This window comes from Atractosteus spatula, chromosome 17 (genome assembly GCF_055471065.1).
Source record: "Atractosteus spatula isolate fAtrSpa1 chromosome 17, fAtrSpa1.hap1, whole genome shotgun sequence".
NCBI lineage: Eukaryota > Metazoa > Chordata > Actinopteri > Semionotiformes > Lepisosteidae > Atractosteus > Atractosteus spatula.
The window spans coordinates 14,828,104-14,846,299 of record NC_142722.1 but is presented as its reverse complement, the minus strand read 5'-3'; the positions used below and the strand labels follow the sequence as shown (position 1 = coordinate 14,846,299).

General features: G+C 38.4%; 1 protein-coding gene across 1 annotated transcript in view; it reads left to right on the top strand.

Annotated features, from left to right (window-relative positions):
- The first annotated feature begins 6,145 nt into the window (after nt 1-6,145).
- LOC148819205 (rabphilin-3A-like) overlaps nt 6,146-18,196 on the top strand; it is a 36,423-nt gene continuing 24,372 nt past the window's right edge. The window contains exons 1-3 of the mRNA XM_088935816.1: nt 6,146-6,201; nt 13,828-13,924; nt 15,993-16,004. Of these exons, the coding sequence (XP_088791942.1) occupies nt 13,848-13,924; nt 15,993-16,004 (89 nt within the window). The 5' untranslated portion in view covers nt 6,146-6,201; nt 13,828-13,847. The remainder of the gene's footprint in view (nt 6,202-13,827; nt 13,925-15,992; nt 16,005-18,196) is intronic.

The following is an 18,196-nucleotide window of genomic DNA, read 5'->3' as shown; positions in this document are numbered from 1 at the left end:
CTTCCCCTGCTCCCTGCTCTTGTCAGGTCAATGCATTTCATTATTTTTGAGCACTGTGTCATCTGTCTCTTTGACATTTGAAATATAAGCAATAGGAAATGTCAGCCAGCTTTCAGGGGCATCTGTCTTTAGTCACGTGTTTTCATTTACATTTATCTGCTCTCAACATACCCAACTGGAAGATCAGGGAGCAAAAACAAACCATTAACAGAGAATCTTTGAATTCCTTGGATTAGTCGAGTAAAAGGGAACAACAAGCATTTAAAAGCACTCAGTTTGATTTCTGATGCTTCTTTCCAGCTGCTACACAGAGGGACTTGGAGGGCGGGTTCATTACTGCTTTGAAGGGAACTCGCTGTTTCAAACTTCAGCTGACCTTTTACTTTGCATTCTTTCACATTACTAAAAGAATTTAAGTCTTAAGAAAACCTATTTATTTTGTAAAGATATGAATGCTTAAAACACAAATACTGTACTTAGAATATTTTTGTTGAAAATGTTTTTCTTCATTTTGAGAAGAAAAGACTTGGGGAAAAATGTTCGAATTAAGACATTTCCTAAAAAAGCTTATAAAGATAAATAAAGATTTCATGACAATTGATTAAGCTTATCTTTAGTCTTAATTTAGGTTTATTTCTTTGCAACATTTTAAAATAAAGTCAAGGAGGAAGTAGTGACTCAAATCCAACTGATGTGAGCATTAAATGTATCTATTTTTTATTCAAGTGTGAATTTGGGATTTTGAAATCTAACAAAATATATAACAGGAGACAGTTTTCTCAGGAGTTTGTTTCCTCAATGGTTTTCATTGTTTTTTCATTCAGTGTACATTCCCCTTTAGGGCCGAAGCATGTTATGCAAACAGTTAAAAATAAATGAAAAAATATTTTTTGATTTGATTAATCAAATTCTCACAGCTGAGGAAGCTAACACCACTATTCTTTTGTTATGTACATAGATTTATATAGTTTTGTTTTCGGATCACCACCATTACACACTGAGATGCACTCTTGTGCAGTAAATGCATTAACCCTCATAATTTATGATCAAGTCACACAAGTCTTAAGCACAGAGGTGGTTTTCTTATCAGCAGCCTGATGTTTTGTGAACTGAATAAAACATGGATGTATTTCTTTGGAATGAAAATTATGCAGATTTTCAGTTCTACAACAGCTCCAGATTAATGGACTATTTCTTGGCTGCTTCTGCAATTTAAAAAACAGTATGCTTTTCAGCACATGTTTATTCATTTGGTATGTACTCTTTAAATCTCTTGCAGTTTGCAACTTTTATTAAAAAATGCTGGCCATGTAAAGAGCAAGTTAACAAGGTATAAAAGAATTAAGCAACACTATTGTGGATGAGAAAGCAAACATCCAAAATATTTTTAGATGTGAGAGACAAAGACGAGATGGTGGAGAAGCTATTTTTAAGCCTTTCAAGTTTTGATGTGTTTTATTGAAGCCTTTTACTTAACACTTTCACTTATCTTACACTTAATTGTTGATTATTAATCGGGTTCTCTCAAGCAAAAATGAAAAATAAGAAAGAGATCAGCTCACTCTTCTGTGTTCTACTACAGCAATTTATTTATTAAAGAAGCTTGATAATACATCTCTTGCACACTTGATTTGGAGTGCATTCTATTTGTATTCTCTGCAGAAAGAAGAGTCATTTTCCTGAAACCTCTTGCAATTGATTTTCACTTGTGCCTTTGCTTCTGGTGCATTTTCACCTTGAAGTAGCCATGTAGATTAGATTTGTCATTCCCTTTCACAATTCTCAAAACCTCATACACTGAACGTTGGCGCCTAGTTAATTTCTCTTGCTTATTACGTCAGTTTCTTAAGCTTACGTTTGGCACTCATTTACTTGGAAATATCCTGCTTTTATAAAGTCTACAACTGTGTGCAAAGATAAAATATTGGCTGTGACATATTTAAAGCTATCTTTCCCTTGCCCTGAAGATTATTTAAGAAATGTATGCAATTAACCTAAAAAATGGTTCAGAGAGGTCAGGCCACAAAGCTCTGTGATGTTTAATTTGTTTCTGGGAGCAAAAAAAACTCTCTAACCACCCTGTAACCACTGAGTCCTGAGATTAGCTTTTTGCTCTGCTCTGGTATCTGGTACAGTGGAAAATTATCAATTTTGGTATCTGGAAGCTAGAATCTAATGCAGTATTTCAGATAGTGATACAGTAGGAAATTGTGCAGTTTTAGCAATACCTTTCCTGCTTAAGGCTCAACAGGTTTTACTTCCGAGCATAGGATGCACAAGTTTTTTAAAGAGTACATAATAGTCTATGTAATTGTTTCCTTATTAAATCATGCATGCATTATAGAACGTCAAAATCTCTATTGGAATACCAGTGCACTTTGAAATGGCCTTATATACGTTTCTCTACACATCTTACTCTCCAAACTGACTTAATTTTGCTCAGTAAAGTCCATTAACTGCAAATAAAAAGGTTTGTGTGTCATGCAGTTGCTCTTAATTTTAAAGCGCAGCAAGGATGAGATTGAATGAGGTACATTACTTTGAAAATATGCCATTCCCTTTATCTGTCATCTAGTGAAGTACTTTTCCTATATGTGTGATATGATGCTAATAACTAAGTCCTGACTCATTTGAAGAATTTCAATAGCCCTTTCTTTGCATTAAATTGTCTGGATAATATAAATGTATTAATTTTCTAATTTGCTGCAAGTCATTTTGTATTTCATATGTTTATTGTCTGTAGTCATTCATTTCTGTCATGGGCAAAGTGAAAAAGCATTTGGTATTGCAGTCATACCAACCCTACACTACTTTGGATCAGTAGAAATGATATGAAATTACCTTTAATTGAAAAAATGAAGTCCTTTCTTGAAGGTTATGTGAATAAATGAAAGTTTTGATATAACCCAGGCTGGCCTAGGATATGGAGAGAGACATAAGGTAGCCTTTTAAGACACAAGAAACAACAGTGTTTAAGGAGTGACTGGCTGCATGCAAGAGCTGCAGTGGGCTCTGTTGTGCCAAGTACTGACGGGGAGGTGTACAGGTGGGAGAAGTAGGATTTGTGCTAAGGCAGCACAGGGATCAAGTCCAATGGCAGTGATGTGGCTGAAGGCATGATTGGTGTGTTGCCAGATCTTAAGGCCAGTCTATTGAAGTTGCTTACAGATGTAATGCTTAGGAGTCCTGCACTGACTCTGATTAAACCTGACAGCGCAGGAATAGAGTGCCGAGAATTTCTGAGGTCAATTAAGATAGCAATTTGTTTAAGACTGCTTATTCCAGATTTGTGGAGCCCCTGTTCCAAACGTGCTGATGTGTGTGCTGAGCTCTCTTCATGGGATAACTGTGCAGAAGGTTCCAGGAAGATTTAGGGAAGCTATAACAGCTCAAAGCCAGAGATTACTAGACGTCAGGAGACAAGCAAACTTAGGACCTTCTGTACAGTATATGGAAACCATGTAGGCTTGTTTGATTAGATGATTAGTCATGCAGAACTTACTGATTCCAACAGAGGGACCATGAAGGTGGCTAATGACTTCATCTGTGACGTCACTGTCGATGTTGAGTTCTCGGGCCACTTGTTCAGTGCTGCATTCTGAACAGTCGTTGTCTGAACAGTCCATAGAGCTCCTAATGTTCCACTACATGATAGGTTTGATGGGTGATGAGGCAGACAGTGTTTGTTGTGTTTTTTCTAACACCCTCCCCGAAAAGCTTGAGAATAGTGAAAACTTAATTAAGGCTTCCCAGTGTGGCTACAGATGCTGGAATATGATTTTGCCTCAACCTAAGTACTCGACAACCCTCCTGTAACAGCCACTTCCATGCCAGGACACATCTTGAAGCTTCCAGACATCACTTTCCTCCTGTTATTCGACTGTTAACCTGGAGAATGTTCTGGGGGTGGGAGGCACTTGAGTGGGACTTACTTTGTTGTAGACAACCCACTGCACACCAGCTCCCACACATACAGCGCCAGAACGTGATGTTTAGAAGTCACTGCTGCCCCCTTCATCTGCCAGAATGACTGTTGAGATATTCCAGCTGGTACAGTACATCATTTGATCCTCGCTTTATGGAAAGCGTCCACACAATAACAAGATATGCCCGTTTCCAAAACAAGAGTCTGTGTGGGAAATGCTGCATAAATAGTGTTGGAAGATCAGGAAACAGGGAAGGGAAAAGTAGGCTTTAGCCCTTGAGGCAGAAGCAGTAAATGTGAAGAGAGGCCCCTGGGGGAAAGGAGATGATTTCAGCTGTGTCCCGTTATATACAGTATGTAGCATATTCCAGCACTTTGCTTTAAAAATTAAATACCAACCAATTTTGTTCTAGGATGAAAGCTACTGCAAGCTAAAACTGCTAATTATCAAATTGTGAAATTATATGTATGAATCCTTCACGTGCAGTTGAAGAGGAAATGATCAGAAATCCAGTTCTTCATCTGTTGTGCCACTTCCATGTTCTATTTACCTTCAGAAGGTTAAAGTAAGGTCAGTAGTTTATTCTGATTCTTTCTATTTTAGTTCTTTTTTGTAAGATTGTTGGGAAGCATTATCCAATACATTTTGTGTCTCCCTCAATAGTCTAAAAGCTTGTGTCAAAACCTGCATGCATTCATGGAATTTCACAATAATTTATTGTAGAAGAATTGGTAACACACATGTTTTTAATAGAAATACACAGTATAACTCTTAATGAGAACAGAAATGTTTGACAACTGCAGTCTTTGTATTGTGCTTTATACCAGGATTGATGTAAAGTTTATCTTTACTTTATATAGTTTTGGTTTTTCTGTTGTTGTACTGAAATCTTCTTTGATCTAAAAAGAAATTTGCACATGGACTGTTTCTGCAGAGGCTTCTTAACATTTCACAAAATATTAAACGAACCTCCCTGCTGTGCATCAATGTGAGTTTCGAAGCGATGAGGTGCAAGGCACTCTGCTGTCCTAGATATGCCATGAGCCTGTAACCTGAACACTCGCAGCACATGTTGGCACACAGTGATTACAGCCAGGCATGCTCAAATCATCATATCTCCTGGGAGTCCCTAGATGTGGAATGTAGGTAAGGAAATGTGCAGCCTCACTCGAGCAAACTTTCTTCCTTTCGGCTGGTGATGATCCATACAAATCACTCTTGCCCACTCCATGCCAGCTATGCCAGCACCTACCAGGTGTCTCTTTCTATGCTGCTCTTTGCTCGCTGTGAGAATTATCTGATTATCCACATGCTTTGGAGGATGCGAACTTCATCTCTCCTGGCTTAGCAGCAGAGATGGAAGCACTGAGTCAATCAAAATAAAATAATTGGCTATTCCGAGTTGTTGAGCTTAAAGAGGGGAGAAAATGGAACTCTTCATTACTGAAAATCAAGAAGCAGACAGCACTTTGCGCATATCACATACAACGACAATTTCTGACAATGGAATTCTGTATATTCTACATGCAGATCTGAAATTCTGACCCTCTATCCTGTACACTTTTATTAAAAAACAAATAAGCCCGATAGTTATTTTTCCTTTTCTTGGGAAAAGAAGTTGCTAGTGATGTAACCCTTGACAGAAAAAGTGGGTTGAAAATGGATGAATGAACAGGAGCAGCTGCAAGTGGAACTCGTGGTCTTTTTTTGTGTATAATTGCTGTAGCAATCTGAAATTCTGATGGAGAAAAGCCTAAGGTTTGTATGTAGACCTGCAGGCATCGTAACAAAACCAGCCTAACACTGCAATAGTGAAGAAGCTGGTACTACCCCTCTCAGCGTCACAGAGCCCCCTCCCCCTATCCTTTCCTTTCCAGCTACTCTGCTGAATTCTGCAGTGCTGGTAGATGTGGATTGCTTGCAGCAAACGGAGACAGATGAGGTTTATTGATTTTTTTTTCCTCGCTCGCCCTCTCCTCTCCTCCTTCAGTCTTGTTTCACTCGTGTGCTGCTGACTGATAAAACACGAAGCCAAAGCCCCAGATACGGAGCTGCTCCTAGAGAGAGGAAGTCTGATTAGATCCTGCTGGCTTGTCAGTTGCAATCTGAAATGAGTTTTGTATTGTGTCGCCTTGCTTTCCAGGGAGCTTCACTGACTTATACCTGTTAAGGAATTACCTACCAGCGGTGTCTTCTCCACTTATCCCAGAAGCTTTTGAGTTCCTCACCTGAAGGCCTGTGAGAGGCTCCTCACACTGCAACACATCTTCATCAGGTAAGCAGTGTTGATTCTGATAGGTGCTGCACTGGATGTTGGACACGACAGTGTCTTTATTTTTTGGGTTCCTTTCCCCTGAAAACTTAAACATCTTTCATATTAAAGTATGGAGAAACTGAAGCTTTGCATGTGCGTCTTGTCTTTCTCGTCGTATTTTTGGTAGAAAGTCCAAGTGTCTAGTTGCGTAGAACAGGGCTCAACCTGAGCAGTCTCCTTGCAAGCGTGTTGGCTGCCTGCCAGTAGGTCTGTGGGGCATGATTAGACAAAATTATCACAGCTTATTTTCTCCAGAACCAGACCTCTACACCTGAGACTGCTGCAGAATATAATGATTTTTCATGAAACCCATCTGAAACACTTTCAGTGTACCTCAAACCATCTGTGAATTTTCATTAAAAAATTCTGCATACTAGTGGACATCTGTTTTTGTAATTAGAAATTAATTCATTGTATTGCATAATACAGTATGCAGTTCATACACTGTAAAAATGAGAATGCATTTGACAATATTCCAAAAGTCCTTTTTTTTCCCCAAGAAGCAATGCAGCACCATACTATATTTGAGTTATTTCAGTGGTGTTATTTCCATTTTCAGTTATGATACCTGTTTCATGTAAGGTATGCTCATACTTAAATAGTAAAGACTTTAATAATTGTGTGGAACTAGTAAACACCCCTTATATCATGTCATAGAGTCTTATTTTATTAAGCTTGAATCAGCAGAGGGGAACTTCCAATAACTAGACCAACTAGAAATATGTTGTATTGCCTGCAGGTTCTTTCTGGGACTACAGGGATAGCATTGCAATCTGATTTATTGTAATGTTATTACTCAGTAAACTTTTTGAAATATTTTTTTGAACAGGTTAAGTGTTAAAAAGTATGGAGTAAAACAGACCGTTCTTACTTACATATCAAAACTTTAAAGAAACAACATAGAATTTTACACAAATCAATTTTGCAAACCCTAGGTGTTATACATCAGCTTGTGATGTATCATCACATTTCCCCTTTGTGCTCCTTATCATTCCCTCTGAGTATGGAATAAAATGTTGGCATATTTATGATGCATAATGGGAGTTTGGAAGTTAGCAAATGAAAAGGTGATGATAGAACGCATAAAAGGCACAGAGGTTCACTGGTTTTAATCACACTGCAACCATGCCTCAGCTCAGTGAACGTGAGTGGAGATGCATTCTGGGAAAGATGCTGGAATAAATGCCGCACTGAAGCAGGATGAATCCTGAATGCCTGAACATCTGCCATTACTTAGTCCCTGCAGTGCTGCCACCTCAACAGTGATGACCCAGAACTGGTCAACCACTGGTAACAGAAGGATTACAAGGTACCAGCTAACCAGAGGAGAATTCCTGGGGAACTGGGCAGTGGAACAGAAGGCATTTAATAGGAAAATTCTATGACAGAAACCATATGTTTCACAATCAATTGAAACAATATTCAATTTGTAACTCATGTTTAATGATGTTCTCTGGTTGGATATGATGGATGTAATGCTCAAACATCAGTTGTTTGTTTTTTGCAACTGATTTCACTGAATGCTCACCTACTGTAATTTGGAAATCGCCAATCACTTCTTGAGGAATTATGCACTGCAGTCGAAGTCTGGTTGTGACACGAGCCATCGAGTTCCACCTGTGCTTGGAGCTGTTGCTTTTACGGATTGAACAACGTAAAATGCCCAGATACATCCTTGTTGTAGAACGTTAGTTAGACATAGAAAGGTCCTTCATGTTGGGAAAGACAGCAGCACACCTTGTTTTGTGTGACTCAAACAGTTGGTTATCAGAATGTACGTTCGGTGCTGGCATTTAAAATATTCATATAAATTGTATGTCCCTTTACATTCTGTGTTCATATATTCCTACGTTATGTCCGACATGCAACCAACTGTGATGGTTTATAACGTGCACTCGGAAGTATGTGTCTATAGCTGATCTCAGAGATCTCTGATGTCTTGCTCTGCTGTCAGGACGGCCTTTTATAAATAAGCAGAACTGCACTGAAATACATTTCTAAACTACACCGAAATGCAATATAACTTGTTGCATCCCTACAGTTGTTAAATAGATAAATTGTTGTATTAAGGTTAGAGCACAGCAGAGTCTGTCATGACAGGGTGAAACAGCCCAGTGATGGAAGATTTGGACAAACGACATGATGCTTCAGTTCTGCAGAGCAGGAACTATGGCTGCTCACTCTGATCCTAATGCAGTGATGTGTGAACTGGGGAACAGACTCAATAGAAGAGGGACTGTCATTCTGAAAACAAGTTTAAACTCTCAAGACAATTCATTTCTATAACATTTCCAAATCTTGGAAAACATGGTGCAAATGGTATAATGAAGAAACCAAGAAAATAAATCGGAAGTAAGAGAGTGTTCAACAGAAAAGGGCTCAAGATTCAAGACAAAAAATGCAAAAAATTTTTCAATACTATAATAGTGAAAAGTGTAAAAGCTAGAATAAATAGCTTGAGATTATATGGGATAAATAATAGAGGACTGATAGAAAAAGAAAACACTACAATGCCTTTGGTCAGGAAGCTGTAGCAGTGATCCTCTAATAGATAGGTCTTAATAGACGCATGTACATAGAGTGAAGGTAAAAACACTGCTCTTTCATCATACAGTGCGAAAAAAACCTCCAGAACACAGAGATCCTCTTTGAGTTCTGTCCTCTCTTGTTTTGGTGCCCTTTCAAGAAATGGATGGGCAGCTAAGTTGCTTACCAGCTCTTAAAACCAGAAGTGTGCTTTTCTCAATTTCAATACTACTTTTCCAATCAACTCCAACAAGTTCCACAAAACCGCTGCCAGTCAGTGAGATGGATGTGTCCTTCTCTCTCTCCCTCTGGCAGATAATTTCCCACTGCTTCCTGGAGAATCTAGTGCAGACAACCACCATCTTATTTTAATTTACTGTCCTTTACAACATGCTAATTTAATTTCTATGCAGGGTTTTGCAATATGAAAAGCTCCATCAGTATAGGATAATTTTAGCATATCTGACACTGAATTCTTGCAGGGACTTGGTTGACTTTAAACTAATGAATCACCATGACCTGCTGGTATTTTCACACCTAAGGAAAAGAAAGAGGATATTTATATACTCCTAGGCTTGCATATTTTACAAAAGTAATACTAGATCATAAAAAGAGGTACACAACTACACCAGGAAACTAGAGACCAATCATTCTTAATTCAGTTATTGAATGGTTATGTAAAGTGTACAGTAGTTTGAGATAAACTAGAACAATACTCTACAAGCAAGCAGTGGGTTGGGTTGAGGTCAAGTAGTAGCGTAGGGAAGTCCATAAAGATGATCTTGTTCTCCTTTAACCATTTCTGGCAGAAATACATTTGTGATTTGGAACTTGGTAAACTTAAGAATTTATTGTTCCTTCAGTATGAACAAATACACCTAGATCTGTGGTAGATTTGTGCTTCAGAGTAGTGCTAATATTCTTCTGGATAGAAGTAGTTATTTTGCTAGTTTTGTGACCGTCGTGGTTCCGCGCGGGCTCGTGCCCTCCGCCGCCCGTTTCGTCCCGCAACACCTGGGGCGCGAACCCGGGTCTCCGGCGTTACGCAACAGGGAGCCAGGCGCATGAGCTAAAGGAGACCTCCCCCAGCCCAGGCAGCTGAGGTCCCTGCTGCGCGCAGGGAGGGCGATGATGTCACCGGATCCGAACTAGCTCCGCTACAGTTTCATAAATGAGAGACATTGGAGTATGTGAACAAACAGTTTTTCTGGTTTTAGTTTTTAATGTAAAATGCATGGCTCCAGGATAATTAACTTTCCAAGGAAAGCACACACCTGATCATTCAGGTTATTGCTCAGATTCATTCTGTATATTAATCTCTTTTATCTTTAATCGGCCATCTTATATTACTGTTCAAGCTTGATCTTTTGTTATTTTCCTGTTTGCTTTCCTTTGTAAAACATGATTTCTATTTCCTCAAGAACTGATTAATTATATCGTTACGGCAAAATCATCATATTTACTTGGGTTGGCAGCATGGAGTGGCACTTGGGGCTCTGGAATCCTATCCAGATATGTGTTGGCTCAAGTTCCAGGTGGTATGCCGCTGCCAGGACAAACCTAGAGAGGTATCAACACGTACTGACGTATTTTAATTGGAAAAAATCAATACTCTTTTTCCGTTATATGGATTTTCTCCAGTCATCTCTAGGCAGATGGGATTTCAGACATATCTATCTTTATTTTTTGTTACATTTGTACAATTTCTTGACTAACATGATGAACTTTATTGGTTTCGCTGTTACCATGCATCCTCATTTCAAATGATTTTGGTTACACCCCTTCTTTTTGTGTTGAGACTCACTCCTGCTGCAGAATTGCCTCCCATTAATCAATGGCTGTGTTAATGAGTGTTGATTTCAATTTGTTCTCTTTCCCCACTGCTGAGCTCTTTCTTGGGCTCATCTGTAAATGACTGCTTCATTGAGCTCTCCCCTTGGCGTCTCCCAGCCCTCCTGCTGAGGAGGTCCTCTTCTTTAGGCCCCACGATAGAAGCATTTTGCTTTGAAAGAAAACCCAAATATCGCTTTTCTAGTTGTTCTAAAAAACATGTTTTTCCAGTATCATGTACTGTATGTGTACACACTGCCTTTTTTTACGGTAAATAAGAGAATGGGCTGTTTAATTGGAGTGAGCCGACCTGTCCAAAGTAGCCCCTCCATGTCACAGGTTTCAGAATCCCTGAGGTCTTCAAAACAGTAACTGACCAGGCTACTTTCCCATAGACTGGGAGGGATAATATCTGGTGTATGTGCCTCCGGTAGATATGAAAGCAATAGCATTACCAGGCAAATGTATTGGTTTTAAAAGGCTGAGGGTTTTACAGGCAGTAGTTGTTTGATTAAAAAAACTGCAATAGTAAGAACAATCGAGACTGCCTGACAAAGGCATTGAACTACTGCTCACATATTCATAGCTGTGAATACAGGTGATTTTCTAAATTAAGTAATTTAGAGATCATTTGGAACAGAAATCTGAAGGCCCTGCTGCGCTCAGGGACTGGAGTTCCCTTGATTAAACAAATGAGTTGCTTAATTGATGGACAATTCACAAGTGTTCCTTATCTAAAACAGTAGTGGTGTGTCAGGGCTCTCCAGGGGCAGGGTTGGAGTCCTCTGATTTATTACGATCGCTGCCACAGCACGTGAATTGTTTTCACAACCTCTTCAAAATGCAAGATAATGAAATAGATTGATTAGTTTGGCGTTTAGAAATGTAGCTTTGCAGCTTGAGGATGAAGATTGATTCGTTTCTTTAGAACTATGGAAGCTGGCCAAGTTCTCATCCCCATCATGGCAGCCACCTTCACTGTGATCTGTCGTTTGGCTTTTCAGTGTGATGGGTAGTGAAAAGCTCTTTTTAATGCTCCTTGGCAAAATTGGCCCTCACTGATTTGCCATCATAGTGAGCATCTGAAGCAACAGTTTACTTGTAAATTATTACGTTGTAATAGAAAATAGCTTGTCTGCAAATTGTTAAAAATATATGTGTAAACACAAAACCATAAAGATGTGCAATATCTTTGCTACGTGCTATTGGTTGGCTGTCATTTTAATCTAGCTTTATCAATCAGTACTAGTCATTATTCACAGTGATAGAATGCGGACTTATTTCTGATGCATCCACAACCAATGTGCTTAATTTAAAAGGAATTAAAGCCTTAAGATTATTCCTAAAGATTCTTTAAAATATTTTTTTCACCTTTTCTGAGTTTCAGTGCAATCTTTTAAAATACGACATTTAAGTAAAATGACAGAATAAATGAAAATCATGGCATTGAAGCCTTAGTGAGCAGATACCCGCAGTACAGTGTTCTTTAATGTATTAATCAGAGTAAATTATTAGGCCTGTTAAACACTCAGTTGATCTAATGACTGAATTAGGAAACAGCATTGCTTATTCATTGTCTCATTTACAAATAATATGCTCTGGCTCTGATTTATTTTCTGTCAAGTAATTAGTGGCAAACAGAATATTTGTATCGGTGTATATTAGAAACTTGCATATAACCTTGGCATCAGTTAGTTTTTAACACACAAAATGCACTTACAGTACATTGAAGGAACACATACTGTACAAAATGACACTAATTATTTAGCCAAGTCTGCAGTCCTGCAGTCTATGATCATTAGAAGACCTAAAGTTCATTTTGAAAATAATTTAAAATAATGCTGTTGCGTAAACTTTTTTTTCCTATAAGTTTAGATTTATCAGTTGCATTTCTCTTTGTAATTCAAACACGGGGCCTCACCAATAACTGTGCAGCCTGCTAACCTGAGGTACTGTAGATGCAGATAACCCATACTGTACCTCCATCCGCCACTCACACACTGCTGTACTTTACCATACTGTGATTCCAGAACAGTCACTGCAGACCTGGAGCATTGACACAGTCTGATCCCTTAGGAAACTTGTCTGGAATTGATTTCTATGGTACGCATGGCAATTATGAGAATCTGAAAAAGAGCAAACAACAAATTAATAGTAAATGGATAGATCTGTAGCTTTCATAAACAGATTGATAACTATTGGTGAGTTATAATAGTGTGATAGGCCTAAGAAGGAACCCCGATTCTCAGATTTGATTAAAAAATCAGAGGAGAGGTCTGTTTAATGTTGGCCAATGAATAAAATCTCTTGTGTTCTTAAGCACAGTTGCTAGAATACCACCAGGTACCAGAGATTTGTTTCAAGTGCTGTACCTGTCATACAGCTACTCATTTTGTGCTATGTTTTAATTGTGGCAGATTCTTTCAATGCCTGAGGCATGCTGTCAGTTCCTTTCTTGGCGAGCACTGAAGTGAAATGTTCAATTAATTTTCTGTTTTCCTGCTTTAGTTACTCCAGTTATGTCATAATTGCATTGGAATACAGTTGCTTCTATTTCTGTCATTTTGGTTCTAATACTCTTAGTATTACTGTACTGTATAAGCATTTAAGTACCTGCTCCTCTGATGTTTTATTTTTTTGGGGTTCTCTTTTTGATTTTACTCCCTTTAGGTTATGGATTTCCCGATCACATTTTCTATAATATGCTGTTGTATTCCTACTCTTGCCCATGATTTCCCTCTACTGTTTTCTATAGCTGTTTGGGCCTTTCTTTGTTATTCTGTTCATAGTTACAGTGGTGTTCACAGAAAACGTACGATGTATTTACAGTTTCTGCAGTAATTTCAGTACTTCTAGTACAGAATATGAAGTGATACTACTGTGTGATCGATGCATGTATCCTACATTTTTGAAAACCATATCATAAAAATAATGTAAAACAAAATGTCCATTATTTTCCTAATTCCAGAAGACTTAATTAGTCATAAAAAATGCTTATTGAGCCAAAAACGTCACCAAGCTGTGTCTGGTATTATTCTGCAGACTTCCTTTGTGTTGGGTTCTTTACAACCCAATTTGTAAAGAAATGTCTTCTGGATTCAGCACTAAAAACACTGGCTTTTAATTTTGATTCAATCTCTGGTCTTGATTGTTTAACAATGTGAGCTTGGTATATTGTATTGTGATTGTGAAGCAAGAGCCTGACTGTCTTTTGTGTTGTTTTATTTCCAGGAGATAATAAGGATCACAGCATGACGGACACAGTTTTTGGGAACAGCTCAGAGCGCTGGGTCTGCCCTAATGACAGGCAACTGGGACTTCGTGCCAAGTAAGACCAGCTTTGCCCAACATATGACAGCCAGCATAAGCAGGGACAGGCACTAGGCAGCTTTCACTAAGGAAAGAGCGTGTGACATGTTCTGGTGAAGTCCATATTGATGTGGCATAAAGAACCAATCTGAGAGCTACCTTACTGAGCACGTCTGTGACAGGAGACAGGTGATGGTCCTGCTGATTTGGCCACATGCTTGCAAATCACTGTAACATCCCAAACTGCCCTATTAGTCTAGTTTTGATTTTCTTTGGCCTATATGAACAAATTAGCCATCAGATCCACCAGTGCATCTTAATTTCAGGACAAGCCTTCATACACTTCATTCCTTCATTCATTCACTTCACACAAGACTCGGGCTTCTAAGATTTTGTGGTTTGCCAAAATCCTAGAAGCATCAGGAGCTTCCAGACATCATTAAAGACACTTCAGAACATACTGTAGGTGAGGTATAACAGTTCTAATTCTGTAACTCATTGCATTAATAATGCAATGTACAACATCATTTAAAATTAATTACCTTACACTGTCTTTGCATAGAGCTATGTAAACATAATAATAGAGATTAATGATTTTGTGGTATCAAAATAAACAACAATAAACCCTTTTTTAGGTGAGTCTAGCTGATATAGAGAGGTTTGTGTCCAGGCATTGTGTTGTACTTTCATCATCTCCATGGCCAGGCATCTCATTTGATATACTGTAGCAAGGCTGTACAATAATGCTATACTGATAACAAATAATGTAACACTTGCTGACTAGGGATTTCAGAACACTGTAGTTGAAGCAAACTCCCACTTATAGTATGCCCTTGCGGTCTACTTAAAGAGCTAATTCTGAAGTACTGTAATACTCAGCCTCCACTATGTTGATTATTTTTAATATATTGAAAGCTTCAATTAGATCCTCCTTCAAATACTTCTCAAATGGCAACTCGTCAGGACTGAAGTGATTCTCTCCTGATAAACTGTAAAAATAATTTATGCTCTTAGACTTATGGAAAACAGCCTGTGAAAAGGGTTTAAGTGTTGCGCGTATACAGTTATATACAGTTGCTCGTTCATCATTTGTTATGTTCAGTAGCATTTATATCAACATACATATTCCAGCAGGTTACAGAGAAATCTAAGTGAATCAATTTCTTCCAAATGGCTTTGCAGTGTGTTCCTCTCTGTACCTGTCCAAACGTCATTTCCATGGACAGTCATAGCCACTTATAAACAACCTGGTGTTTAATGGTAAAATGATGATATTACTCGGCTGCTAATGTAAACCACTGTGAGTGCATTGAACAGCTGGGTACATGAGCACCACAGATTACTCATAGAAGAAAACTGATGTTATACAATCAAATTTAACTGGACTGAAAATAAAGAAATGAAAAAGCTTTATATAGAGATATCTGACTAGCTTATTTTCTTTATTAAGATAATAAAGCTGTTCTTCTAATATGTCATTCTCAAAGGACATTATAAAACAAAAATATCACTTAATGTACTTTGAGTTATGACCTTTTCATACATGATGCCTTGTGTAATGTGCATTCATTTTCTCACAGAGGCACACAACATCTGACAAAAGATAAAAATCATATGAGATCTTATACAGATTATATACTTTAACAAGAAAGATAATATTATAAAATGAATAGTAGATTTAAAATATCTAAAAGTATAGCTTTTAACTTTAATTTAACTTTAATTTTTATGTGTTATTTGAAATAACAAAAACTCATTCAGAAACAGCATTTTAATTAATTTTAAATAAAAAATTGCTCACAAAAGCTGTTTCTTGGACAGCAAAGGCTTCAGTGTTCTTGCCTGTGTACAACAGACTGATCTGGGTTATTTTTCTACAATTGTTTTAAATGTTAGTATCTTTGCAGTTTATATCTCTTCGTATACCTTTTGATGCAGGAGTAGAGCTTTGAAGTGTGGTGACTCAGACAAAATGGAGAACTGCTTCTTTTGGTCCTTAAAACTGCTGTCAGGATGACTGCTTTCTTTGATGTTAATCCTCAAAACCTCTCTCCTTCTTTTCCTCCCCTTCTGCATTCTCACTACAGCGAAAAGGAACAGTAAGTACAACTTGTGTCTGTTTCACACCCTGTCAGCTTGCCGTTTGTAAGTTATCCATGCTACAGTTCTGGTACCTTGCAGCTAGTTGGTGGTAATGAAGCTCTAGCATTTATCTGAATTAAAAGAATAAGTTAGTCTGCTGTCAGTTATTTACCTGTTTGGTAGGTGACTGGGTAAAAAACAATGGCAGAATATGGATATGGATATGGAGAATTGGAGGTTATATCTCTAAGCATAAAAGAGACAGATTTTTTCCCACAAGCAAGATGTTGATTTCCTTCTCCTGAATACATTCTGCAGGTATTCATTTTATTACAAAGAACCTGGGTGATCATATACCTTGATGTACCCACTAAAGGCAACACCACTAAGAGCTGCTGGAAAAAAAATATTCTCTGCCAAGCTGTTTAAAAGAAATATACAATCCTTAGCACCAAACAAATCTGTCAAAGCACTTCTGTGCCTTTTGATATGAAAGAGTACCCAATACGCAAATGTTCTGCTGTGGTACTGTTGACTTGGCATCATTATATGGGTAAACACAGGGGAACTGCAACACTCTTCTGAAGGGCCCAAGTCTGACATACGGCAGCAGTGCATGATTCTACATGTCTTGTGTCACACTGCTCTTTTGCTCTGGCACTGTCCCTTCTTGCAAACAAAGAGAACTTGTTCTGCTTTAAAGTTCAGAAGTGACCGACGGAGACAAACAGCTCCTGCTCCTCTAGTTTCCTTTATCACCCTGCTTCAGGGTCCAGTCAAGGACAGGCACAGGCAGCAGGAAGGTGGTGTAATCTTCCACTCCTGCAGCATTGCTGTTTAAGGGACTTTTTCTGTGTTTGCAACTGAGTGATGAGGATCAGAAATGCCTAAGTTGCCCATTGACTTAATGTTTTCAACTAGTGTTTTACCAGCTTTAGAGGTAATGCAATATGTGTAATATGCAACCCGTTAACAGAATCAAGTTCCGGTTGTGGTGAAATACGCTTATGAAGACAGTTAGTGCTAATTATAAAGTGTAAAGCTGATCTTATGTGATGCGAGTTATTGTTAGGTTGGGTTTTTTTTTGCAGTACAGTGCAATTTTTGACTGGCTTTATGCCATGTCATAATTTAAGCACAACTGGGAATCCAATTTAAGGTTTGTCATTAGTGTAACATCTTGAGTGGCCAGTGATTTAATTGATGGCACACTGGTGTGTATTTCATTATCTGAAGAAGCGGTACTGCTCAGGCTTGGCCATGATCTGAGTGCAGCCAATTAAACACTGCCTTTTATTACAATGCGGGCTTCATTCTCTAAGCAGTCTTCAGTTACTATGTATTTTATTAAAAACCAGTTGCTTGACTTTGGAAAACACTATTTAGTGGAATGCATTTGGGTAGGTGCTGTAGGCTCTGCAGACACAAAAGCAGAGCCAAAAAGGTGTACAAGCAGACAGATTCAGCTGCATTTAGTGTGAATCACAGAACGTGCATTACTGAAGTGTGTCAAGTCTTGATTACCTCTCTGTGCTCTGCATGCAGTGGGTTTAGCTGTAAGACACTGCAGCACTTTGAGTGGTTGGTAAAGAATTCCAATGAGCCCTGTGAGCAGCCTACTCATTATTTTTTAATGTAGTGTTTCAGCAGATTGCTGACCTCCCCCCCTCCTCCTACCCGCCTATACCCCTTTTGAGACTTCAAGAAATATTTTCTGCATTTAATCAGCGGGCCTGTCTTATTGACGGAGAAGCTCTGTGGCATGGCCGTGCTCCCATGCTGCTCTGTGTGGGGCGCTCTTTCTCTTTTATACTTCATGAGTCACCTTTCTTCCTCTCCCTTGGCCAGCTGCACTACGCAAACATCAATTCAAAAGAACAAAAGAGAATTCCGTTGCATAGCGATTTCAAGCCTCTGCAAGACAAACCTGATGTTTCATTTTTCATTAGTTGTGTTCTATAAAAGATTAACTATTTTTCTGACATAACATTAAAAAGAATTACAGAGTGCAGTATCCCTTTGAATGACACCGGGCTTATTAGCTAGGGAGTTGTGGTAAAATTCATAACCAGTCCCATGACCCATTAATCTGCTTTATTAGATTAATAAAAAAAAAATGAATAGCTTGGGCCAAAGAGCCAGCTACACTAGTGAGCTCATGAGACAAAATCTGAGGCATGCATTTCAAACAGAAGAAATTACATTCTGA